The sequence below is a fragment of the Calidris pugnax genome, unplaced genomic scaffold (genome assembly GCF_001431845.1).
Source record: "Calidris pugnax isolate Ruff unplaced genomic scaffold, ASM143184v1 scaffold154, whole genome shotgun sequence".
Lineage (NCBI taxonomy): Eukaryota > Metazoa > Chordata > Aves > Charadriiformes > Scolopacidae > Calidris > Calidris pugnax.
The window spans coordinates 761,592-787,279 of NW_015090890.1; the positions used below are offsets into that span (position 1 = coordinate 761,592).

General features: G+C 43.4%; 1 protein-coding gene across 1 annotated transcript in view; it reads right to left on the reverse strand.

Annotated features, from left to right (window-relative positions):
- HMBOX1 (homeobox containing 1) overlaps positions 1-25,688 on the reverse strand; it is a 120,948-nt gene that overhangs the window by 47,389 nt on the left and 47,871 nt on the right. The window contains exons 3-5 of the mRNA XM_014947670.1: positions 13,138-13,620; positions 10,249-10,334; positions 663-773 (exon numbers count right to left, since the gene is read on the reverse strand). Coding sequence (XP_014803156.1) covers positions 663-773; positions 10,249-10,334; positions 13,138-13,620 — 680 coding nt within the window. The remainder of the gene's footprint in view (positions 1-662; positions 774-10,248; positions 10,335-13,137; positions 13,621-25,688) is intronic.

The following is a 25,688-nucleotide window of genomic DNA, read 5'->3' on the forward strand; positions in this document are numbered from 1 at the left end:
TGTTTTGCTTCGGGTAGAGAAGCTTAATGCATTTCAGCCAAGCTCAGCCCACAAATCATACCCTGGTTTGGATTAGTTTCTCGGGCACTTATTGAACCTCTCAACGCCCGTTCCCAGAGACTGCTTTGCCCCAGGACTGGCAGAGCTCAGGAACAGCTGGGACAGTCAGGAATTGACTATCCCCAGGGCTCATATTGCAATATATGATTGCCTTTATGCTACTAGGGAAGTGGAATTACTCAACCAAAACACAAACCTTAGCAGATTTCTGCCAATTTCAATCAAGTTCCTGTGGAAGTCACAAGCTAATACTGAAAGGAGTCCATTTAAGTGGAGAAAACTCTTCAGCCCAAAGCAAGGCTTCAGTCCAACTGAAATCATGCAATCTAGATACCCCATTCTCAATGAAAAAATCAAGTTTTGAAAATTTGCAGCTTCTCATCTACTATTTTGATTTATAAAAGCCATTTCTTTACCACAGTGCTACGGGACATAAATGTGTCTCTGCTTCTGGCTGCGTGGCTCCTATTAATCAATGGGCACCATTAATTTACTTGTTTACTACAGTCCACTTACACTTATAATGATAATAAAAAACAGTGACAAAAGGCTTCTTTTCCATAAACAGAACAGCAGGAGATGTTTAGACTGCATTTCTTTACCAGGATTTGTCTTCTCAAGCTGGTACCATCTGTAAAATGCCCTTTTCTTTTGTTCACTCAGGTCCGACCCCTGCTGCAACAGCCAATGGGAGATCCGGCTCTGACTGATACCTGTAAAAAAGCAAAACAAGATAAAAAACCCCAAAAAAATAAAGAGAGAGAGAAAGAAAAAACTTGTTCTTTTTAAAACGTTTTGAAGCTGTTTATATACTGACAAAAGGTGGTGTCTCACAAAGCCCAGGAACTCATAATGTTTCAATCACAGCAAAAGCAGAGTTCAAGCTCCCCCCCTCCCATCACTGATGTCTTTAACTTCTCCCTGTTGTTATTTTCAGCCTTACTCAAGGTACCTCCTGGAACCAGCACCATCAATCTACAGGCAAACAGGGCACAAACTGGGAAGCCAAATCTACCACTGGCTTGAATTGTCCCCAACTTCCCCGATTCTTAAATTTCTTCATCTGTGAAATGGGAACAAGTCCCTTCCCCGCTATTATATATAAATAATGAGAGTCAGGAGATCGTTATCACTCAACGCTTGAATAAAAAGGGAGATAAACATCAAAACAGTTTATGTGATATAGATCAAATCAGCCCAGAAATGGAGCAGGGCAACTACCAGCAGCTGTAACAACAGCCAGAAAACAAACCAGAAAGGGTTGGTGTCTGTCAGCAAAGCTGGACTCAAGCTCCAAGTATCCAGGCAACATTAGGGACAAAAAGTTGCAGAGTTTCTAAAGCAAGAATTCTAAGAAAACGGTAATAGAGGGGGAAACCCCCTAGAAGTTAACACAATTACTTCTGAAGCACCACAGTGAATGAAGGAGTGATGCAGAGAGGGAAAGTCAGTCATTATAAGGAAAGAAATAAAGCAAGAGATTGGGAAGTGCACTAGGAGGTGAACTGTAGGTTCATTAAAAAAATCTAAAAAAAAGCCATAAAGTTTACTGAATAACTGCAGCTGTTAAAGATAATGAGGAGCTTTACTTCTCTCTTTATATTTAAGATCTATTTTGAGATTTGGAGAAGCAGGTGGGATTTGAGAGACACAGCTCCAACTTATCACTGTTACTGCCAACATCCAGGAGCTTGAGGTCCAGAGGCAGGAGGGCTCTCCCTGTGCTCTCCACGTCATTACTGCCAACATCCCACCCAGGAGCTTGAGGTCCACAGGCAGGAGGGCTCTCCCTGTGCTCTCCACGAGGCTCCTCAGCTGTCAGAAAGGGTTAACAACATCTAAACTCTCCTGAGAAGGCAAGTTTTAGGAGGTGCTGGGAGTAACAATATACTGCCCAACACCACCTGTGCCACCACCTGCTCGGTGATAATAGGGAGGCAGGTACCAGGCTGGGTTTCACACGGAAACCAAAGCACCTCTCCCCTCCTGAGACACATCCAGGTTTTATAAGATCTCATCATCATATTTAACGTGTGTAAAACAACCCCCTGTAGCTTGCTGCTTTTTCTTTTTTTCCTTCTCTTTTTCTATTTAACACTGAAACTAGTTAACTTTGGAATGATTAAACCTGACTCTCAGGTGTCATATTCAGGAGGGTTTACTCCGACCAGATTTTTAAAATCACAGGGTTTATGCTCTTAACTCTTCTCCCTTATAAAGAATTCTGGATTCTGTGAAGTTTTAATTGTCCTGGCGAAAAGGGATAGGTGTGTTTTGCTTCGGGTAGAGAAGCTTAATGCATTTCAGCCAAGCTCAGCCCACAAATCATACCCTGGTTTGGATTAGTTTCCTGGGCACTTATTGAACCTCTCAACCTCCCTTCCCAGAGACTGCTTTGCCCCAGGACTGGCAGAGCTCAGGAACAGCTGGGACAGTCAGGAATTGACTATCCCCAGGGCTCATATTGCAATATATGATTGCCTTTATGCTACTAGGGAAGTGGAATTACTCAACCAAAACACAAACCTTAGCAGATTTCTGCCAATTTCAATCAAGTTCCTGTGGAAGTCACAAGCTAATACTGAAAGGAGTCCATTTAAGTGGAGAAAACTCTTCAGCCCAAAGCAAGGCTTCAGTCCAACTGAAATCATGCAATCTAGATACCCCATTCTCAATGAAAAAATCAAGTTTTGAAAATTTGCAGCTTCTCATCTACTATTTTGATTTATAAAAGCCATTTCTTTACCACAGTGCTACGGGACATAAATGTGTCTCTGCTTCTGGCTGCGTGGCTCCTATTAATCAATGGGCACCATTAATTTACTTGTTTACTACAGTCCACTTACACTTATTGCAGTGAATTAGTGTTTGTTGAGTGTTTGCATAACAGCGTTAAGATATAAATGCAAAGCATTATTAGGTAAAAATTATAAATGGAGATTAAGTATCTTCCACAAGAGTCATATCGTGGAAAATCCAAATTCTGCTCAAGAGGCTGCCTGATACTGTCACGAAGTGGTACAGATGTCACCCACTTCAGACAATGTGCTGGAGACAAAGCAGAGGAGCAGGAGCCAAAGGATTCCTGCTGTGTATTGCCTCGTCCACATTCAACTCACTGCGAGTCCTCACCGTTTCTGAAGTCGCTTCTGCAAAATGGAGCTTTGTAAAGATTCCCCAATAAATTCTCAGCACACCGTTGTCTGACTGCAGCATCTCACAAATGGCACTGAGGTCCATAACATTTTTTGCACTAGATAAAAGCCCACAGCCTGTTTTGCCCTCTGGCTAGCAGATTTCCATAGTGGTGTCAGGTATGGCTTAGGCAGACAAACTTCCATCTGGTCATAGGAATGTAGTAGATGACCTCAAGAAGCCCCTTTACATCCCTTTTCCCACCAGTCTCTTCTGGTTTTTATCTTCTCTCCTTGTTTCAGAGATCTGTAGCAAAAGCTGAGCTTCTTAAATGTTCCCTCTACCTACACCACCACTCCTCTTCTTGTTTTTATGCTATAAATTATTTTTCATCTTTGTACCAACTGCATTGAGAATCCCCAAAACTTGGTTCAGAGTTCGTATCAACTCCATTGAGAGTCCCCAAAACTTGGTTCAGAGTTTGTATCAACTCCATTGAGTGTCCCCAAAACTCGGTTCAGAGTTTGTATCAACTCCACTGAGAGTCCCCAAAGCTCGGTTCAAAGATCTGGGGTAAGAGCTGAGCTTATTAAAGGTTCCCTCTACCTCTCCTCCTCTTTTGGTTTTTAAGATATAAATTATCTTTCACCTGTGTATCAACTCCATTTAGAGTCCCCAAAAACTGTATTCAAACAGCCCAACTGCTTCAAGGTCACATTCAAAGTCCCTAACAGAAGAACTGACCCAGGATCTCCCAGATCCCTGGACAGTGTCTGAATCACAAACCCATCCTTCACTCCTTTCAATTAAAACCCCCCCAAATTGTCACATCAGAGTTTCTTGCATCTCCAGTGGGTTTTATACAGTTGACTCAGAGGGACAACGACTAGTACCACCACCGGTACCATCCTGTCACAGCGTCTGTAATCACGCTACTTTAGGAAATTGCACTGGCAGGAAAAAAGAAATCATCCTGCTGCCAGAAGCAGATTAATGCAATATGTTCTCCAGAGTCCTGAAAATCCAGCTGCCTTGAGGAAATTCGCTCTCAAACTGCATCATGGACCTCAAGCAAGACTGCCATCCTCTGGGCTCGGCATCAGTAAGGACATGAACAGGCTCTAACGAGCACCACGAGTTTCCTCGCAGAAAACAGTGAAGAAAGAAGTGACAAACACAAAGGACTAAAGCAATTCAGATGCTGACTTCTTGTGTCACACGTCACTCCTTCCCAGAGCAGGTCACACTTCCTAATTATACACAAAACGGAGACGACAGCGCATTCATGCTCTCCTGGCCAGCCCCACTCTCTCCTACATAAATTATTTGGGGGAAAAAAGTTTCCCTTTCAAGTACATAAAAGAAACGGCAAAATGCATCATCAATAGAAGGCAACGGGTATCTGCAGTACAAATCTGCTCATAACCCTCAAAACTGCTATTCATCAAGTCTTTGGTAACTGGTTTTCACCTTCACATATAGATTTGTTCAGCGACTCTACTTTGCATGTCTTTAATGTTCCTTTCAGGCGAGGTTTTTAGAAGCACCTGGAATACGTCAGATTTGGAGAAGAAAGTAACTGACGGGCTTTTAATTCTTCAGTTTGTAAGCAAAGGCCTAGATTCCCATCATACGTGCTTGCAAAGGACAGCTATCAATTTAGGAGATTAGCAAAGCTTGTTTACAGAAAACCTGCAAAGATCAAAATCATAGAAAAACAAATCTTTCCCTGTGTTGTCATGAGTATTAAAAAAAAAAAAAAAGGAAGGAAAAAAATGTTTTTTAAAATGCAGTTTCTTGCCGCTGCAGCTGATCAGTAATTCAGCAATTTTGTAAGTTCTCCTTACAATGGAACTAGTGAAATTTGACTTTGTTTGTATTTGCATTTGCTCAGCATCCTTCTGTGTGGGTTCCAAACCTTGAGGGACTTTATTTATGGTCCAGCCGTGCTTCAAGGCTGCCCTCCACCGTGCTGGATGCTGTGTGTTTAGCATATTCTACAGCTCAGGCCTGGAGATCTCCTATCAATTAAGACAGGGACAGGCCTGAGTTATGCAAGCAGAATAATTGGGAAGGTCATCAGAACTGAAAAGCTCTATTTTTGATGTTTTTGGTTTTAAAAAAAAAAAACAAGGCCTATGCATTTAATTTTTTTTAATGGTAGTTTAGTATTTATGGCATTAGCCTAAGAACTGAGAAATCTGAACTCAAATCCCTGCTCTGCCACAGCAGACGGTGACCTCAGGAAAATAAGTTGTTGGGGTTTTTTTTATTCCTTCACTCCCTATGTGTAAAAAATGGAAAAGGTAATAGTTCCAAACCTTGCAGAGGCATCATCCATCAAAGCATTTCGTCTGGCTGCAAAGGGCTCCTCTGCATAACCCTCCCTCTCCCCTTTACTGTCGTACACAACAAAACCATGTTGGTTTCTGGAAACGTTTCCCTTTCCCTCCATCCACATTTGGGAGCTCAGAGGCAGCATCTCTTAATAACTTTACATTTGTCTCTCTAACCCTTTGCCTTCTGATCATGACCGCCTCGGCATCCAGACACAATTCTGCTGGCAATTAAGGGAAATTGCAGCACACGACTTCAAATGATTGTTGATAAAAATCTGGCATCTCACCTGCCACATGGAGGGCTAAATAACTACCCCCGAGTAAGCTGCAGCGACGGTAAAAGGAGCTTCAAATAACAAGATAGGAAATTCAGCAGGAACTATTATTAGCTCCTGTTTATACTGTCATTTTTCTTATCAGTAGGAGATTATTTATACAGAGCCCAACCCAAGTGCTTCTTGTTTATCTTATTACAGACACCATTAAAAAAGTTTCTATAAAAAGCAGCTCCTGTATTTAGGACCAGCACTAAGAAGTGTTATGCTGGGGTTTTTGCTTCTTATCAATCATTCCTTTATTTTCCAGTCACCATTGACTCCTCTGTTACTATTTTCCAGCCTGCCCTCTTCTCTCAGTCCACCAGGCAGCCCTGTAGAATGTCTTCCAGGTTTAATTTTCCCTGTCAGATTCATTATCTAAATGACTTTTAAAGTTTCTGGTAATTTTATAGTGACTGAGAGAGCCTAAAGAATTGTTCTACCGCAACAGCTGACTTTAACCTTCAGCTCTGTGTCCCCCTCTTGCCTCTCCTCCCTCTCCATCACTGCCCATCCCCTTGTGCTGCAGCACAGGAAAAACAAAAGGAAAAGTCATTTACTGTTGCTTTCTGTAAATGCAGAGCTGCCCCGTGTGCTTTGGAGGACAGGGCCTGATGTAGGAATGTGTATTCTATTATCACATCGCGATATTAGAACTACGATGAGAAAAAGGAGAATGAAATTTTTCATTCAATGAAATCCTAAATGGCTCCAAGAATTAGCAGAATAACCTAAAATGGAAGTTTGGAGGGGCAGAAGTTGCAGTGGAGGTTCCTGCAGCAGGGATAGAACTGGAGAAGATACAGACTGGGGACAGAGAGGGTCATAAGCACCAGGGAAACGTTACACTCTCTGAGGAGCTAACCCAAGACCTGCAATTTGAAGACATACAGATACACTGAAATTCATCACTTGCACATCCAATTTGGCCAACTTCAAACCCAGCCGTATCTAAGAAGTGGAAGCAAAGCTTTAGGTTCCCAGCTAAAGGTCTAATATCCCTAATATCAGATACTCCATTACGCCCTCCCATTACAGAAACAATTTTTTGTAGCAGTAAAGAATTTGGTAAAGACAGAAAGGAGAAAGCTGACAGCATGGGAAGCCAAGCCAAACAACTCTCCTTCTGAACAGAACCACCCATAAATTTCTCACATCTTTCTTGCCTCTCCTCCTGGGGCAGAAGAGATGAACGTTAAAAGCTGAGGCCATGCTATTCTGCGTTTATTTCAAGGGCTAAACAAATGACTTCCAGCTGATGCAGGGTGGTAGCCAAAGCATGGGCAAGTCAAATATGCCCAACATCTGCACTGCAGCCTCCAGAAAGAGCTGGTTATGTCTGTATCACCACCAACGGGGCTGGAGGCTGTGAGCACAGCAGCCTCTGTGGGTTACTGATCTTTTCTTGCAGAATTGCCCCCTTTTCACACTCTTTCACAGCCTCTCTGTAGGTCAGGACGGGGTTCCACCTCCATGTGCAATAAATAAAGAGGACCCTGAAATACAGAATCACAGAATCATCTAGGCTGGAAGAGACCCTCGGGATCATCAAGTCCAACCATCTACCCTACTCTAAAGTTCTCCCCTAACAGATCACTGGAGGCTGAACAGGACTCTGAGAAGGCATCATTTCACTCCTGTGGTCCTCCCCTACAACCCTACTGACCACTCTTTGGGTTTTATTTATCTATTTTTTTTCTCTTATTTACTGAATTATTTACAGAACAGCTTTACCCATAAGACCAAGACTGTAAATACTGAGATGACACCATTTGGGATCATATATCCTGCAATGCCATTGCAAAATGGCTTTTTTAAGGAACCCAAAGTGGTTTCCAGGCCTTCCCTGGGAGCCTGTTTCACAGCTGGATGGGAAGGGATGTTGGATACATCTGAAGAATACACCAGTCAACTAACACTCATCAGGGCCTCAGACAACTCTGGGAGTGAGAGCCTCGGGACACACTTTCTGCTCTGAATCTCTGTCCTGAGTTCTTTTCAGTCACTCTTCACAGAATCACAGAATCACAGAATTGTAGTGGTTGGAAAGGACCTCAGAGATCATTGAGTCCAACCACAAAAAAAAAGAGAAATGCCTCTTTTGAGACATTTTTCTTTTGAGAGAAAGCCGACATTTCTATCCAGTAGTGCTGAGTACACACTCTTTAATCTGGTCCTCAAACATCTCTTTGAGATTTACTATTCCCTTCAAATAAGCCATAACTCTGTGCTTACTAGTGGCACTAGCATCTGCATGCAGGAGGCTACGGGTTATATTTCAAATGAATGGGCTCCCCTGGACCTTCCCACCGAGCACATGGAGGATGACACAGCTCAACTGCCAAGGGTGGCAGGAGGAAAAGGCTGGTGTGACACGGTGCAGAGCAAGCCTTGCAGCTCTCTCTGCTTGAGAAACAGCATCACGTGCAAAATATCACTTTCTTTTCTTCTCGGAAAGGTCCATGGAGACACTACTGGGTCAGCTGCAAAAGGACGTAGCCATTTAACCTTTAGATCCTACCTGTTTTCCCATTGATTTGGCTTGAAAACAAGGTATTATCACAGTGTCATTAGTTCAGTCTCTGCTCTGTCCCACTGACGGGCTAGAAAAGAGGCATCTGGTTGTATTTTCTCTGCTCACTGTGTGTGTGCAATTCTGGATTCCCCTCATGTTACACAGCAGGGTTGAGTGGGATCTTGAGACTGGTCTTGGGTTTGCTACAGTCCGGCTGCTGGGGTATCACAACATGCACTGAGACATCTGGCTAATCATATTATAATACTAAAAATTAATAAAAAAATAATTAAATCAGTTTCTTTTACTGATACAGACTCTTCTTAGACTTGGTGTGGTGATTCTGATTCAACAGCCCTGCATGCAGTAGTCCCACGGATTAAAAAAAAAATAAAATGCTGGCTTGTTTTGAAAAGACTCTTTTCACTGAGTTTTTAGAGTTGGAAGGGACCATTTCTGCAACTTTTTCCTCTTCTCTTGAAGGGGAAGTTAGTTTGACTTGCTGGTAGACGTGAAGGATGTTATACAGAGGTTAATTCAGAGCTGGGTTATTCCAGGGCCATATCCAGGCAAGGACTGAGCAAAAGGAGGGGATGATCCACAACTTCAGAGTTCAGGTACAATTTAAACCAACAGACTCAGTATTTCATTTTTGAAGTACTAGTGTTAATATCTGATAAAGCTAATTACATTCCTAGAGCTATACAAAGTGTCGATCTCATGATTTTACAGATGAAACTGAAACCAGAGAAGGACAAGGAGTTTTGCCCAAGATCACAGAGAAGAGTTGGAGCCGTGGAAGGAATCCCTGGCTCCATGGCTCAAAATACCCATTTCTGCCCACCTACCTCAGCTGCTGCATGTCTGCAAACCCAGAGCTCCCAGGCAGATGGGTTCTCGTGACATTTCAAATACTAGAAATATCATAAAAGAACAACTTTCCCTCCTGCTGGTTTGGCATTCCTAGGCAGCAAGGAACCTTAAAAACAAGCTATTTCAAGATCCTTTATTCAAGCTTGCATTTGCAAACGAATAAATGTTATGGGTATAACATGAGCTATCTCAATTTTATCATCAAGTCTTCAATCTAAGTATGCTATTCCAGATGAGCACTGTGAGCCTGGACAGGAGAACTAAGAGCACCCCACCCCATAGAGAAGCAGTTAAGACTTGGTTACTCTTTGTGTAAAGCTCTGGAAACACACCCAAGGAAGAAATGGTATCACTGCAGTCTGTTCCCTTGTCCTGAATGTTAAAGAGAGAAGGGACAGAGCAGAGGGCAAAAAGAGAACTACTCCTTCTAGGTAAAATCAGAGCCAACATGGTCAGCCCCTCAACCTCACATCTGGTTTTCATTAACCATGACTCAAAGGCAAGCGATTGAAAAACTTCAAACTATCATAATCTGACTCCTGGATGTGGTGATACCAGTTAGAGCTGTGTCCCCTGACTTTTCATACGCAGTTTATAATAGAAATACATATTACATATAGTATCTCTCTCCATACATAGAGATGCAGATATGCATCTATTTGCCGCACTCAACAAACAATTTAAGAATTAAGGAAAATGGTTTTCATTTTAAGATAAGAACTTTGGGCTTATTATCATGCTGTAAAATAAAAATCTGCTAGCACAAGCCACAAAAAGGGAAAAAAAAAAAAAAAAAGGAAAAAAGAACGAAAAAGTGATTCACTGGGGAAGTTCCATGATGTGCGGGACAATGGGTCTTAAATCAAAGGCATACATTATCATGACTAAGCTGACAGATCTGCACTGCAATGCAGAAAGCCAAGCAATATTCCAACATCTGCACCGAGCACCGAGAGGCAGTTCCACACAATTTCCCCCCAAAATGAAGCAAGGGCTCCCCAGCTCTTACCTGTTACCTGTGCAACAACCGCTTGGGAAATTCTCCGATTGGCTAGGAAGGCTTTGATTTCCTCCTTGATCACACTGCTGTCCCTCCTACCAAAAGAAAACAAAACAAAACAAAACAAACCACAAAAGAACAAACAAAAAGACAGACAGACCAAAGTGGACTTTGAAGATGCAAAATGGCTCTATTTCCTTTATTTAGGGGACGGGGAAGGTAGGCGTTAAAATCGTCCAAGTGCCTCAGCAGTGGACACTTCTTTTAACAAGTGTCACGTCTGATCAAAGTACCCTCACAGCAGAAGGGATGACTCATGTCCTATATAATTCATATTAGGTGCAGCACTGCCATATGGAATGTACAAAGTTTCATTACACAGGGATGAATAAATCTCTCTCGTACCAGCATAAAAACCCTCAGTCATAAAAATGAGGCACAAAAAAAAAAAAAATAAAAAAAGAAAGGATGGCAGGGTCTGCATGGTTTGCTACCCAAATGAAGAGACATACCCAAATCTCCTCCAGCCTCTCAAGGAAAAGACCCAAAGGAGAAAAGATTTTGCAATCTCTGTCCCCTACTTCCTTAGTCCACAGCCTGCACCCAATGACCCAGTGCCAGTTATTTACAGTCTTTGTATGATTTTTTTCAAGGTGTGCAAGGATAGTTCAGAAAGGACTAAAACTGTGCTAAGAAGTAAATAATGTGGAGGTTGTGCAGGGACTGTGATAGGGAGCACGTTTCCATTGCAGTGAACATATACTTCTCCCTCCTCTTCCTCCCTCCCTTCCCGAGAAGGGCAGACAATTAAAACCAGGCTTTATTAGGCTTTATTACTTGGTAATTTCCCTTCCCCTTCAATCCTCCTGCCCCAGTGACATTCAAGGCAGATTCAAGCCTGCAAATGTAAATGCAAAATAAATGCTACGTTGTGGGTTCATTTTTATTTCTGTACCCAACACTCATCCTCCACATGCCTGCAAATAAAAGTAGCTTTAATTTAAATAAGACTTATTGCCCAGGAACCCCAAACTCAAAGGAATGATTAAACTTTGGCAGGGGGCACTCCTGCATCCTGCTGTACTCACCACCTTCCTACACCTCTCCGTTACCTTCCACCCACCAGTAAATGAGGCTGATTCACTTTTCTTACCGCTCATTTCTAATCCTCTCTCCTAAAAGCCACACCTTTACCCTAAATCTCCAAACTCCTTCACATGTATTTTCATCCTGGAGCTTATGGACCCTCTAGTTCTCTCATAGGTACTTTTTAGGGGGGGAAAAAAAAAAAAAAAAAGACATTATGACCAAAAATGTTTTGAGACATTTGGCCTTTCCTTTTATTTCTTTTTGCTATGGAGCACACTGACTCTGACCTTCATCCTCAGCGGTATAATCCCTTCCTTTAATCTTTGCCATCCTGCTGAAAAGGAAGCAGCTAAAAGTAAAGGAAGGTCAGTCTGGAAAAAAACACCAAACCAACCAACCAGGCAACGGGCTCTCACTGAAGTTTTTCTGCTTCTTCTTTATTATTTGTATTTTCCTGGGCCAATCTGCAGGCCTTGTGAATCCCAGGGAGAGTCAGCCCCAGCCACAAACTATAAACTGATAATCTACGTGCTCTGCAGATCCCACTGGAAAGCATTAACCAAGCAGATTCCAAACTTCCTCTACATATGGAAGGGAATCCAACTGGTGGGAAGCAGTGGAGGAGCAGGTGTGTGAAGTCTGGTAAGATCAGGGTGGAAATTGAACACAGACATGGGTCTCAATTTTTGGTAGAGTATGGGAAAAAATACTTCAACAGCAAAGCAGCCCATGGGATACCTACACAGAATCACAGAATCTTCTAGGTTCACGTGAATTGACACTGGGAAGTCTGGTAAGAGAAGGGTGGAAACTGAACACAGACATGGATCTCAATTTTTGGTAAAGTATGGAAAAAAATATTTCAACAGCAAAGCAGCCCGTGGGATACAGAATCACAGAATCTTCTAGGTTGAGCATTAACCAAGCAGATTCCAAACTTCCTCTACATATGGAAGGGAATCCAACTGGTGGGAAGCAGTGGAGGAGCAGGCACGTGAATTGACACTGGGAAGTCTGGTAAGAGAAGGGTGGAAACTGAACACAGACATGGATCTCAATTTTTGGTAAAGTATGGAAAAAAATATTTCAACAGCAAAGCAGCCCGTGGGATACAGAATCACAGAATCTTCTAGGTTGGAAGGGACCTTAAAGATCATCTTGTCCAACCATCAATCTAACTGACAAAAATAGACACCCACACAACAAACAAGGAGCATCACCATCACTAAACCAGACCTCCCAGCACTACATCAACCTGTCTTTTGAACACCTCCAGGGATGGGGCCTCAACCAAAAATTTTTCCTAATCTCCAGCCTGAACCTCCCCTGGAGCAACTTGAGGCCATTTCCTCTCGTCCTGTCGCCTGTGACTTGAGAAAAGAGACCGACCCCCACCTCTCTACACCCTCCTTTCAGGGAGTTGGAGAGAGCAATAAGGTCTCCCCTCAGCCTCCTCTTCTCCAGGCTGAATAACCCCAGTTCCCTCAGCCTCTCCTCACAAGACTTGTGCTCCAGACCCCTCACCAGCTTTGTCGCCCTTCTCTGGACCCGCTCCAGCACCTCAATGTCTTTTTTATGGTAGAGGGCCCAAAAACTGGACACAGTAAACTAAACACAAGACTAAGGGGCAGGTGAGAGGTACTGGGATGGTGCCCATTAGGGAACTAGAAGGGGAATAGCTTTCTAACCCACCTCCCGCTTTCTTGGGAAGACCTAGCACTGCTAGAGCAGGCCTCCAACCTGCAGATTTCTTCTGAGGGACTTCTCACCTTGACTTTCCAAACTTTTTTTACAAAGACTTCTACTAACCTCATCAGTTCCTCCACTTTGTCATCAATGTCCAAGTCCTCTTCAGAAGCTTCAAAACTGTAGGACCTTTGAGCCAAGCTGTTTGCAAGCGGGTAGCGGGTAGGTGACATCTTCCCGTTGAACGCAGACAACCGCTCGTTACTCTCCCTCCCGTTCTGATTAGTAGTGCAAGGCTGTGGGGAGGTGTCGTAACTGTTGCTGGGGGACGGGGACATCCCAGAATGCTGTGTCTGTGTTGAAGCTGTGGCTGTAGAGGAAGATGCTGGGACATTGTTGGTACTGTTGCTGTAGGAACCACCACCTCCGTAGCTAGACCTTCTTCCAAATTTGTCACTATGCTCTTGATCAAGACGATCCAAGGTTTCCAGCGCGTGGAGGATTTCATGTCTGGTCATTCCGGTACGTCTCAGGCGCTGAAGCAGGTCTATCTGCTCTATGGTAAATCTTGGTTCGTCTGTGTAGTGAGACATGGTTTCCAGCAGACTAAAAACAAGGTAAAAATGGAAAAAAGCAAATACTTCAGTTCAGTAGTTCTCTGTGGCACATGGAAAGTACCTTATACCCAGGAAAGATCAATTTTCGTCCAAGTCACACATGGCAGAGATGGCAGCCCAACAGTCCACCTCCAAACAAGCCCAGCAGCAACCTCCCATGAACACAAGTGGAGAAGGGCTTATTTTCTTTGAAGTGTTTAAATAGCATTTCTCTCTTCTACTAGTATTTCCTAGACTTTCCTCAATAAACCTGCAGTTAGTACCCTTCTGCTTTTGATAAACCGCTGCTCCTGACAGAGAATGGTTGCTCAATAATTAAAGCTGCAACTCGATTTCAGACCAAATCTTGCCCATTGCTAGGTATCCACCAGACAGAAATCTCATATTCTGAAACCGTTAGGTTGAGACCAGAGGTTGAGTTTTTCTGGAGAAGTTTTAACGAGTTACAACATGAGACTTATGAACCGTAACTCTTTTGAATCTTAAGTTTGAAGAGTTCAAGTTGCCCTAACTTTTTCTTGCTCCCTTGAAAAAAAGAAGATAAAAACACACTTAGCGGAAATTCTAGTGGCCTGTGGGACCAAAGTTGATTTGACTGAAGTCCCATGTCTGAAGTTAGTAACTTTTGAACCTGGAGTGTTGTCACAGATCTCCTGCCCTAACAAGGAAAAGTGCAGCACATCCAATTATTGCTGAGCTTTCATTTAAAGAAATAAGTCTCCAGCCTTTTTCCCTCCAAAGGCAGGCTTCTCCTGTAACTCAATCATCGTGGTAGCTCATCAAAAGCATTTTTAACTCCTAAACTTCCCCAGGTACCAGAACAATGAGTATCCAATGTTTTTGCTGCAAAGACCAGAAATGGAACTGGAAAAAAAATATTAAAATATCACAATATGCTTCCTTAATCTCTTTTCCTTCCTAAGTCTCCTCACTACAGATCCAAATGGCACACAAATGACAAGATCACCTCCTTCAGAACCCAAGATCTTGAGAAGAAGGGCTGGCAGATGGAGGGCAGAGAGAATTTGGCAAGGAGATCAAAGCATTTTCTATTGTTCTTGTCAATGCTCTTACGAGTCAAGGGTTTATTACAATTCCTGCAGGAGAGTAGGGTGAAGAGATCACTCAAACTCCAGGAGACATGACAGAGCTCATGTACAATCCCTACAAGCGAGAGCAGACAAACAGCAGCCTCCGGAAAGTCAAGGAAGAATTCCAAGGTCCCTACAAAAAGCAGGAGAGGGATGACGGCTGTCACAATTATGCTAGACCTTCCAGGGAGAGGGCTGCCTATTTCTCTCCACAGATTTTGAAGATCCCTCCTTATTTCCATTTCTGCACTGGCACAGAGAAGTCCCCAACACGAGTCACAGAGTGACAGAACTTTTTCAATTGCTGTGTTTAGTCTTTTTCCAGATACATCAATCACAGTACAGTAAATCAAGCCCGTCAGTTTTGGGGGTGTAGCAAGGGATGTCTTCAGGGGAGTAACACAGAATCATAGAATTGTCCAGGTTGGAAGGGACCATTCAGACCATTAAGTCCAACCATCAACCCAACACTGACAAACCCACCACTGACCCATGTCCCTCAGCACCACATCTACTCATCTTTTAAATACCTCCAGGGATGGCGACTCCACCACTGCCCTGGGCAGCCTCTTCCAAGGCTTAATAACCCCTTCAGTGTAAAATATTGTCCTAATATCCATCCTAAACCTCCCCTGGGGCAACTTGAGACCATTTCCTCTCATCTCATCGCCTGTTCCTTGGGAGAAGAGACTGACCCCCACTGGCTACACCCTCCTTTCAGGGAGTTGGAGAGAGCAATAAGGTCTCCCCTCAGCCTCCTTTTCTCCAGGCTCAACACCCCCAGCTCCTTCACACACTCCTCACAAGACTTGTGCTCCAGACCCCTCACCAGCTCTGTTGCCCTTCTCCGGACACGCTCCAGCACCTCAATGTCTTTCCTGTTGTGAGGGGCCCAAAACCGGACACAGCCCTCAGGGTGGGGCCTGACCTGTTCCCAGTACAGGGGGACCATCACTGCCCCAGTCCTGCTGGCCACACTATTGCTGGGACAGGCCAGGATGTTGTTGGCCTTCTTGGCTACCTGGGCACACTGCTGGCTCACATTCAGCCAACAGTCGACCAACATCCCCAGGCCCTTTTTTCCTGGGCAGCTCCAACCACTCTTCCCCAAGACCAGGCCCTTTTCTCCTGGGCAGCTCCAACCACTCTTCCCCAAGCGTGTAGCATTCATGGGGGTGTTGTGAAACAAGTGCCAGGACCCATCACCTGGCCGCGTTGAACCTCAAACCATTGGCCTTGGCCCAGATGTAGCATTCATGGGGGTGTTGTAAAACAAGTGCAGGACCCATCACCTGGCCACGTTGAACCTCAAACCATTGGCCTTGGCCCATCCAGCCAGCCTGTCCAGACCCCTCTTTAGAGCCATCAAGGAGGTTGACACTCCCACCTAACATCTCACCACACAGACCTCACCAGGCAATGGGAACAGGTCTATCCTCACTTGAGGGTACAGACACATCAATACTAGTAAATTAAATAGTGCCCAGGAAGAGGCACTGTTGCATCTACACACCATCCTCTGCAGCATTATTAAATCACCGTAGCTGTCTTTGACACAGTTTTGGGTCAACCAGTGCACTCCTGACCGATTCACAGAATTTTTTCAAGATTTTGCATGGAACTCAAGGCCAAGAGTGCCTGGTAACACAGATATGGTCAAGTGGCCCTGGAGCTGAAAAGCAGCACCGAGAACTGCCATGTTTAATAAAGCTGTAGCTCGAGTGTAGCCGTAGACATGTGCTACAAAACCAGGATATACAAATCCACAAAAAAGGCATTTTCATGCCCGGAAAATACAGAAGTGAGAAGAAGCTCCTCTCTTTGCCCTTATCAATCAGATATTGGTCCCTTTTCCTTGTTTCAACAGTGTGTGTGCGGGAGAAGCAGGAGGACAACACAAGGGGATGACTCCCATCCAAGAAAATGACTCCGTGAGAAGACAGACTGACTACAGCCCTATAAGTGCTCGAGTCCAACAGGAATGTGCTGTCCTTTGGACAATTGATTACTGAAAACGTACAAGCCATTTTAAATTTTAAAAGACAAGCACCCAAGATTATTCTACTGAAAGGAGGGCACAGCAGCCAACGCAGCAGCAGACTAGCAACTGACTGGAATTGTAACAATTAAAATTTGGAAGTCGCATCTCAGACTGAGACGTTCAGAGCTTGATAAGGAGGGTTTGGAAACAGACACTGTGTTCTAGGTTTGGCCTCCACGTTGGGGGAGGAAGGGCTGCTCAATCCTTCTCTCTGAGCTTTTTGAAAAGTGTCACACTGATTTACTGACTCACATCACAAACTCCTCTACAGCCTGAAAGCCCCCCAACATCAGCTTTGAGTAGGGGGTTTTCAAATAGAAAATCTCGTCTTAAACATCTGGCCTTGAGATGGTTTTCACTAGATAAGCCAGTTTGCCTTTCCTTAGAGATAAACCTATTTTTGTCATTTCTTACCTGTGTTTCTAACATCACCCCTTTCCTGAATCATTTCCCTTTCAACACCAAGCTCCATGTGCTCAAGCACTTTGTCAAACTGGAGAATTTAATGAACCAGAACCTCCACCCAGAGTTACCTCTACTCAAAACTCCTATTTTAGTGACTCTTTGATGTTTAATATCAAAAATACACTTTAGATATCTAGTTCAATTTCCATTTTGCCACAGACCTAGAAACTCAAAACTTTTGTCCTTCTAGCCCCGTGAACCAAAGAACTCGCATCTGACAATAGTGTGACTTTCCAGATGGCTTCAAAAATATCAAGCAACCCAGAATTTACCATGTCCTGCAGCAGTTTGTTGCCACGGCCAGTCATTCCTTTTAAAATTCGGGTGTGATCCCTAATTTGTCTAACATGTCAGGGCTCAGCTTCTAGATCTGGGCTCTCAGGCCAAATTAATATCCTTTAGTGAATTACTCATAATCCTGTAGTGAATCCTAAGTATCCTTTAGTGAATTACTAGTGAATTACACATAATGAACTGCAGTGTTCTCAGATGCAAAAGGAATGGTTGACCTTCTGTCCTACGTGGAAGGGGATCTGCCCTCCAATTTGTCCCACTTTGATGCAGTGGGGACCCTGCGTGTGCTGTAATTCCAGTTGCACAGGGATGCCAGGGCTGCTGGACAAGGCCATCCTCTGCCTTAAGAATAAAATATTCAATGACTTCCAACTCATGTTCTACAGAGTTAGAAGTTAATCTGTTAACTGTTAGAAGAGTTCATCTGTGGTCTGCTTCTCAAAGGCTTGCAGAAAGTCATCTAAGAGAAGCAAACCTACTGTCAAATGAAATGCATTATATTATGTGTAACGCAAGCACTGGAAAAATGTTGGCAATTTGAAAAATAAAAGAAAAAACCAACCCAAAATCAATGATCTGTCTGTCCATACAAATATCCTTCTAGCCCTCCAACCCTTCCAGACAACTTCTGTAAAATTTTTCAAGGCTTAAAAAGATAAGAGCACCGAAATCAGATACGGTATCTCACTGCTGCTCTCACCAATGTCATACACAGATGTAAAAACTGCCTTGCTTATACTCACAGCCACAGCACAGACTGCATCTGACATACTTCTTACTGCTCTTCTCAATTTTGAACTCCTATTCACATTTTCGTATGCTTTTCTATACAACCATGAGATCTAGAAACCGTGCTTCTGACCGAGTTTTATGTATTGAAAAGAACGGCAGGAACCAGGAATTTTCCATTAAAAACCCCAAAACAAATATTGCAAAACATGGTATTATTGGACATGTTCCAACGTCGCCAACTATTTGCTGCTTTTTAATGAATAACTACAGTAACATTATTTAGAACTGTTATTCTAGCAGGGCTTTGGTTACTTTCCCTTTTTAAAAATATTTTAATAAACTTACTCTGTTTAAAGTTCAATTTACAAAGCAGTGAAGGAAATCAGCCATTTTAGATTCATCATAATTTCATTCACCTCATTAATTAATGGATATTCTCCACTACTTCATCCCCCCCATATTGCTGTAAGAGCCTCTTATCCTCCTGAACTCCTCTGGCTAGCTCTAATTTCATTTGCTTCCCCCCTCTTTTTCCTCGTGAAATACAATCAACTGCAAAAGTAAGAAGAAGTAAAATAAGATAGTGACGAGCAGAATGATGGGGGGGAGGGGGTGTGCAGGAGAAAATAAAGACAGCAAAGACTTTTCCTGAGAACAAAGACTATGGACCGAGTGCTTTGCTGTAGCTGTTGTCAAACTTGGGCAAACTTTGCTGCCAGCGTAGCAAAAAAATCCTCAAAGCCTGTTTTGGCTTCTAATCACATGCCTTATCTTCTGACCAGTTAGCAAAACTCTTCACCAGTCAAATTTCCTTGGGGAGATATTTGGAAAAAAAAACACCAACCAAGGGAATTGCCACGCGTTTTTCTCCCCCCAGATTTTGAAAGCAAGACCTCTGCAAAGTACTAATTAAGCTCAAAACTAAAATTGACCGATTTTTCTAACAACGGAATCTTGTCCTTAAAATGAATCAAGTTTTGGTTATTTTTTAGATCCTGACAGAAAAAAAGGAAGCTGAAAATATCAAACTTATTTCCATTTCTTACATTAAGTTGGCAGTCACACCCCAAGGAAGATGGCCCAATTCCACTGGCGGCCTCTTGGGATCTATAAAGCGTTAAAACTTCATGCTTATCTTCCGTGGCTCATCCAAAAGGAACCTGAGCTACCCGAATATCAGATTGAAAAGAGAACTATAAGGAGCTAAATAAAAAAAAAAGAACTGTTTTCACTCCCAAATGCACAGATATAAAATATCCAGCAGTTCTGAAATAGCCAGATGCAGCATCACTCTTCTGCACTTTTAACACCACCTTCTGGAGTGAAGGCTGTTCAGAGGCACAATTTCTCTCAATACCATTGCTTTTCCATATCATACCACCCAGACTTATTTAGCCTCTTTTTTTTTATATATAAATTTCACCCTTCAAAAGCCTCCCCACTTTGAAAATACCAATCTTGAGTGGAGTACATGGCCAAATATAGAGGTCCCCCCTTCCCTTGTCTTCCTGCATCTCATGGAGAACAGTGAGGAAAAGCCCAGCAAGGTTTCCTCACCTACTGTCATAGCCTGTATCTACACAGATACAAGAATAATTTACCCAGCACTAACTTTCTAGGTGATAGAACACAGCAGAATAATCCCATAAAACCAGCTATGAGCTAAGTCCATGTCCAATTGAACTTGCAGAAGTTCAAAGCAATTCAATTACCCATTTGGGAATAAGGCCAGACACCAGCCTTAACACCTCCAACACTTGAGAAAATGGCTCTGGACTCTTTAATGATCCCAAGAAATCATTTTTTCCACTCTTCTACTCACTGTACATGAATAGAAGTACTCTAGCATCACTGAAGAGATCCTATTCTGCAGAGGTCCTTCTCCAAATTTCCATTAAAATTCACTGCCTTATCTAATAAGCCCTACAAGGCCCAAGACTTCCCAAACCAGTTGCATTTTTTTGATATAAGACCTATATTCGATATAATCTGCATAATATGGAAGTAGGCTAGAGCCAAAGTGTTCAGAACAGGATCCTAGGTCTGGTAATTGGTTTAAGAATGATTCTGATAAAAGTCACATCGACTGTGGCAAAGAGGATGGGGAGAGATGCCAACTGCTACCCTCCCGTGACACAGGGCACAAACTGCTGGTCCCCAGGGTGGGACCCTTAACAGCATCTCCACAGTTTGGAATCTTATCTTTTTTACAGCCCCATCATTTTTTTGGAACACAACATGAGCCTTCTTGGTGTCACTGAACACAATCTTGCCCTTTAAACAGAAGAGCAAAAACCACAAGGTTAAGTTGTGGCTTTTCAGCTGAAATAAGTTATCCCAGAGCACATAACAAAAAACCTTGACTTTCTACAACTAGTTAACTAGTGCATTAATTATCACAGTCTTTCTCACTGCTTGAACTTCTTAGCTTACTCAGTTTTCTCCTGTCTTTATGTGTATATAGGACCATGAGAACTATCATTTGAACAACCGTGGAGATGGATGCCCTCCAGCTGCTAAAAACACACAGCAGAGGAGTAGCTCTGGTGGCTTTGCCTGCCCGGTCCCCAGCCCGTGCACCGGTGGAAGGCTCCTGGTTTGGTATCACTGAGCAGCCACCTTTCCCTTCTACGTGAGGCCTCTGATCTAGACAGCCAGCAAAAATGGATATCAAGGATGGCATTGCTATTTCCAAGGGCAATATAATTTGCTTATCAACCCACCTGATATTCAACAACCTAATTCATGTGAACTACAGCTCCGGATGCTTTCCATCAGAACCAGTGACTACAAAGAACCTCCACTTCCAGCTGTCCTGGCTGTTAATTTTTAAACCACGCTTTATATTACGCAACTTTGTTTCTCTCTCCATTCATTTTTATGAGATCTGAGGACCCAAGTCAAGTTTCATTCAATCCTCCTTCCTTTTCTACATCTCACCCCGCTGTGACCCACCCCAAAGGATGCACCTGGTTCCTGCAAGAATCACAGAATTGTGGTGGTTGGAAGGGACCTCAGAGATCATCGAGTCCAACCACAAAAACAAAAAAACAAAACCAAAAACAAACAAACAAAAAAACCCACCCCACCCACCACCTAAACACACAACAACAACCAAACCAAAAAAACCATCACCCACCCACTCAGCAGCCCACGACAAACCAACAATCTTGGGCACTAGAGCATGCCCTGAAGAAACATGTCTACACGTTTCTTAAATACCTCCAGGGATGGTGACTCCACCACCTCCCTGGGCAGCCCATTCCAATGCCTGATAACCCTTTCAGTAAAGAAATGTTTCCTAATATCTAACCTGAACTGCCCCTGGCGTAACTTGAAGCCATTGCCCCTTGTCCTGACATCTGTAACTTGGGAGAAGAGACCGACCCCCGTCTCTCTACACCCTCCTTTCAGGTACTTGTACAGAGCTATAAGGTCGCCCCTCAGTCTCCTCTTCCCCAGACTGAACAACCCCAGCTCCCTCAGCCTCTGCTGAAGCTCGAGAGGGACTTTCATTGTGAGCTATAGGTGATCCACAAACAGAGCAGTCGACCATATATCACAAAGCAAACGGTGCACACCATGGGCACACGTTCAGAGGCAAAGGCTGTGACCCAGCAAGTGCAGCTCTAAGGCTCTGCTGAAATAAAACCGGGACATTTAGGGCACACCACTATCCAGTCTTCTGAAATTCAAGCTTTGGCCTTTTCCGTTCTTACTGAGCAAGTGCATCTCCTTTTCTTCTACAGCCAATTTCAATATTGCAGAAACGCCCAAAGCTTTGCACCATATCAAGCAAAGCTGCCTTCAAAACAGTAGTTGATGCTAGGAATTCTGGGGCGCAAGAGAGGATTAAGGATCTGACTCATCTGAGCCGACACTTATGCTCATCAGATGCAACTCCAGTATTTTTGGTGGAGTTGTACCAGTTTTCAAGAGAGAGAGAGTGAAAAAAAAAAATAAATCAGGCCTCAAGTGCTCATCATGTCAACGAACACAGAGCCATCCTTACCCATGCGTTAGCATAATTATCTCCTGCAGTTGCATCTCTTGGTTCTGATTTTCAAAGAGGACTCTACTCCCATTCATCCTGCTTCACAAACAAAATGTAATGCTCGTAATGACTGCTCTCATCCCGGGGAAACGAAAAGCCTGGCGCTGCGGCGAGGAGTGAAATCAGCCTAGGAGCTGATCTGTCGGGGTTAAACGTCACCAGTCCTGTTTATGAATGCAAAACGCCGCCTGAGGAACGCAGAACGCTGCCATACGCTTTCCATCAAAATGGTGACAGTTAATAAGAGCAGCCTGAAACTTCTGAAAATAAATCCAACGTAATCAAATACTCACCGCTCCACAAATTACAGAAGGCAAGCTGAGAGCAGAATATCAACACATCATTTCTTCAGGAGGCTTCAAGTTTCTCAGCTAGTTAAAGAGCCCCAAACCCAGATTGACTTGTTCTACAGAAGCTCTTCTTCCACTCAAGTCTCTGAAATTCTTCACTGCTGATAAAATGTCTTTGCTCCCAGCGTGCTAGTACCCGGTAAGCAAACCCTAGGAGTTTTGCCACTGACTCCACTCAGGTGAGTAACTTACTCTGCTTTATAGTATCCGCTTTACATCTCTGGGAAAGAGAGAGAGAACTTGAGATCGATCTTACAAGGCAAAAATATAATATAAATGCCAATGATTGTCATAATCCAAGTCTTACAGAAGGGACTGACCTCTGACTAAGCACAGGGCTGGGAGCCAGAGACTTCTGAATTCTACTCAAGGCACAGGCTGATTCACGCTGACACCTAATCTGTCTGTCTAACCCTAACCTTCCCTACTCCTAAAATCTGGGTTTCCTACTATTGTTGCAATTCCGCGGAATCGAGGCAGGAATTCAAACCCTGATGCTGGATTCAAGGGCAGAACAAGGGACCAGAAGGACTAACAAACAGAGAGAAAACCTGTAGCGGCAGCTGAGGGCTGAACCAGGGCCCAAAACCCAAACCTCTGCCAAGAACAAAGGAGGAACTCAGCTGGAGACCAAACTTTGGATATAAAGGTTGAGGTGGAGCTTCCTCTTGCCAGTTGGTCAACAGTGGGTCTGATCATGACAGAAGACTGTGAAGCCTTTGCCAAGACCATCTTTTCACAAGTCAGGTTGGAACTGGATGATCTTTAAGGTCCCTTCCAACCCAAACCACTTCATGATTCTATGAATTCTGCTGGCTGGAGTATCGAGATACTTGAAACACATCAGAATATTCCTGTGATGCAGGAAAGTAAAAGTACGCTAATTTTTGAGACCCAGAGCTCACAGAAGGGGACTGACCTTCAGACAAGTCAAAATGAGTTGTTCAAAGTCACCCAGGTATTCTGCAGAAGGCAGACAAAGTGCCTGGCCAAACTCTTAAGTGTTTTCTCACCACACATAGAGCCATCCTACAGGGTCCATCTATAGCATCAGATACGACAAGGTGTAGGACAAGCTTCAAGAAATGCCATCACCAGGATTTCCACCACCTCCCTCTTCCACGCGTAAAGAAAAAGAGACATTCTGAAGTATTTCAGGCACCTTCTTCCTCCCTCAGGATCCATCACCGGCAGTAACCATCAACACACCTCCTTAAAAGAGGAATTTGTTAGTTCAGAAAACTAAAATCCAAACCCAACTAATCACTGAAACTTAGCTACTGCTAAATTTTGTGCTTAACTACAAAGCAATTATTTTTATTTGCACTAGAAGACAGTTTGCAAGTGTAGTTTTACTGGCACACAGTCTTAGTGAAGACTGAGATACTTGGAGGACAACTCAGGAACAGATAACAGTGGCTCCTTGAAGAATATAAATGATAATGGCAAAACCATGGGCTTTTGGCCACAGTTGCTTCCATATTAGACTTTTATTTTATTTAAAAGCATTTCAAAGAGAAACACACTTCCTAATTAATGCTTTTAAAGCAACAAGCATCTCTTTGTGTAGTCCAGACCTGAACTAGGGACATTTCCTCTTCATAACATAGAGAAGACCTGGTCTATTTTCAGGGCAACTCCACATCTTTCTGTGTCCTGCTTGGAGCAGGAGAACACCTAGAGATGCAAGTCCTGAGGCTGCAGATGCATAAGAAAGGATGAACCGACCTACAGCCTGCTCTTCTGCCCTTCTGCACAGCTCCAGGACTTGGTGGAAATCTCTACTGACCAGTTCAGTTCACTAAGCCAGATGGAAAACCAATCAACCAACCAACCCACCCATAACCCATAGCTAGTTCCTGCCTGGGTTAGCGACCTGAATTAGCTTCCAGAAGGCTCTGATGGTTGCTGTTGCCAACCCAACAGATGGGGACAAGCCAATCTGGCCAAAAGTAGAAGCAGGTATAAGAGGCAGTGTGCAATAAGATTTCTTTTCAGTCCTGTTGAGAGTGGTTTAGCTGCATGTGGAATCATGAATTAACTCATCTGGTTTATCTTAAAGTAAAACTAAGGGCTGAGGCAAGAGGTTATTTCAGTTAAGGAAGCTTAAAATGCCACCTGAACACTCCTACAGCCACCAACTATTTACATGACACCTTGTCACTGAAGACAAAAAGAGCAAATTAGCTGAGTCCTCTTTCACCCAAGTGTAATTAACGTGTTTCATGTCACATCTCAAGGAAGCTGGACAATTAACACAGCTCAGCCGCGCGGTGACTCTCTAAGCCACCGTAACTCCGGTGACTGTTCCTCAGTGTGTGCTGACTCTGGTATCACTCACACACTTGTTCCTTCCTTTCTCTTGTTTTTCCTAAATGATGACAAGGCTTCAATCTAGTCTTTTTTCATCTGCATTACTCACAGATTTTCTTTCCACTCAGCAGGCTCTTACTCACTCCCAAGACAGCTCTGTCATTGCTGGCAGCTGGATACATAAGCACCAGCCTGATAATTCAGGTAAACCTTGAGTGACAATGTTGAAACTGCCTAATTCTATCAGATCGTATTTTGAGATATAGTTTGAAACACGCAACACAAACAGTGATGATCATATCTCACTATCAACACATATTAATTAATCAATACTGCCGTAAGCCTGTGGAATACAAGTAATTATTCCAATTATATTTATGGAGAACCCTGTAGAGATGTATTTGCATTGGCTACAGAAGGACTCAGGTTCAGATAAATGACTAATTCTTGTGAGACCAAAATCAAGAGTCTTGATTCTTGATGGTTCACACCATGGACTTCTTCTCCAGTACTGACTCTTGTCCAACTGGATAAAAATTCAGCAGGTGAAACAGTAACTGGAACCAGTTTCCTGCTCTGCTTTTCTGCCAGAGGATGCTGCCGTATTGACTCTTGTCCAACTGGATAAAAATTCAGCAGGTGAAACGGTAACTGGAACCAGTTTCCTGCTCTGCTTTTCTGCCAGAGGATGCTGCCCCACGGTGGGAGTAACCAAAC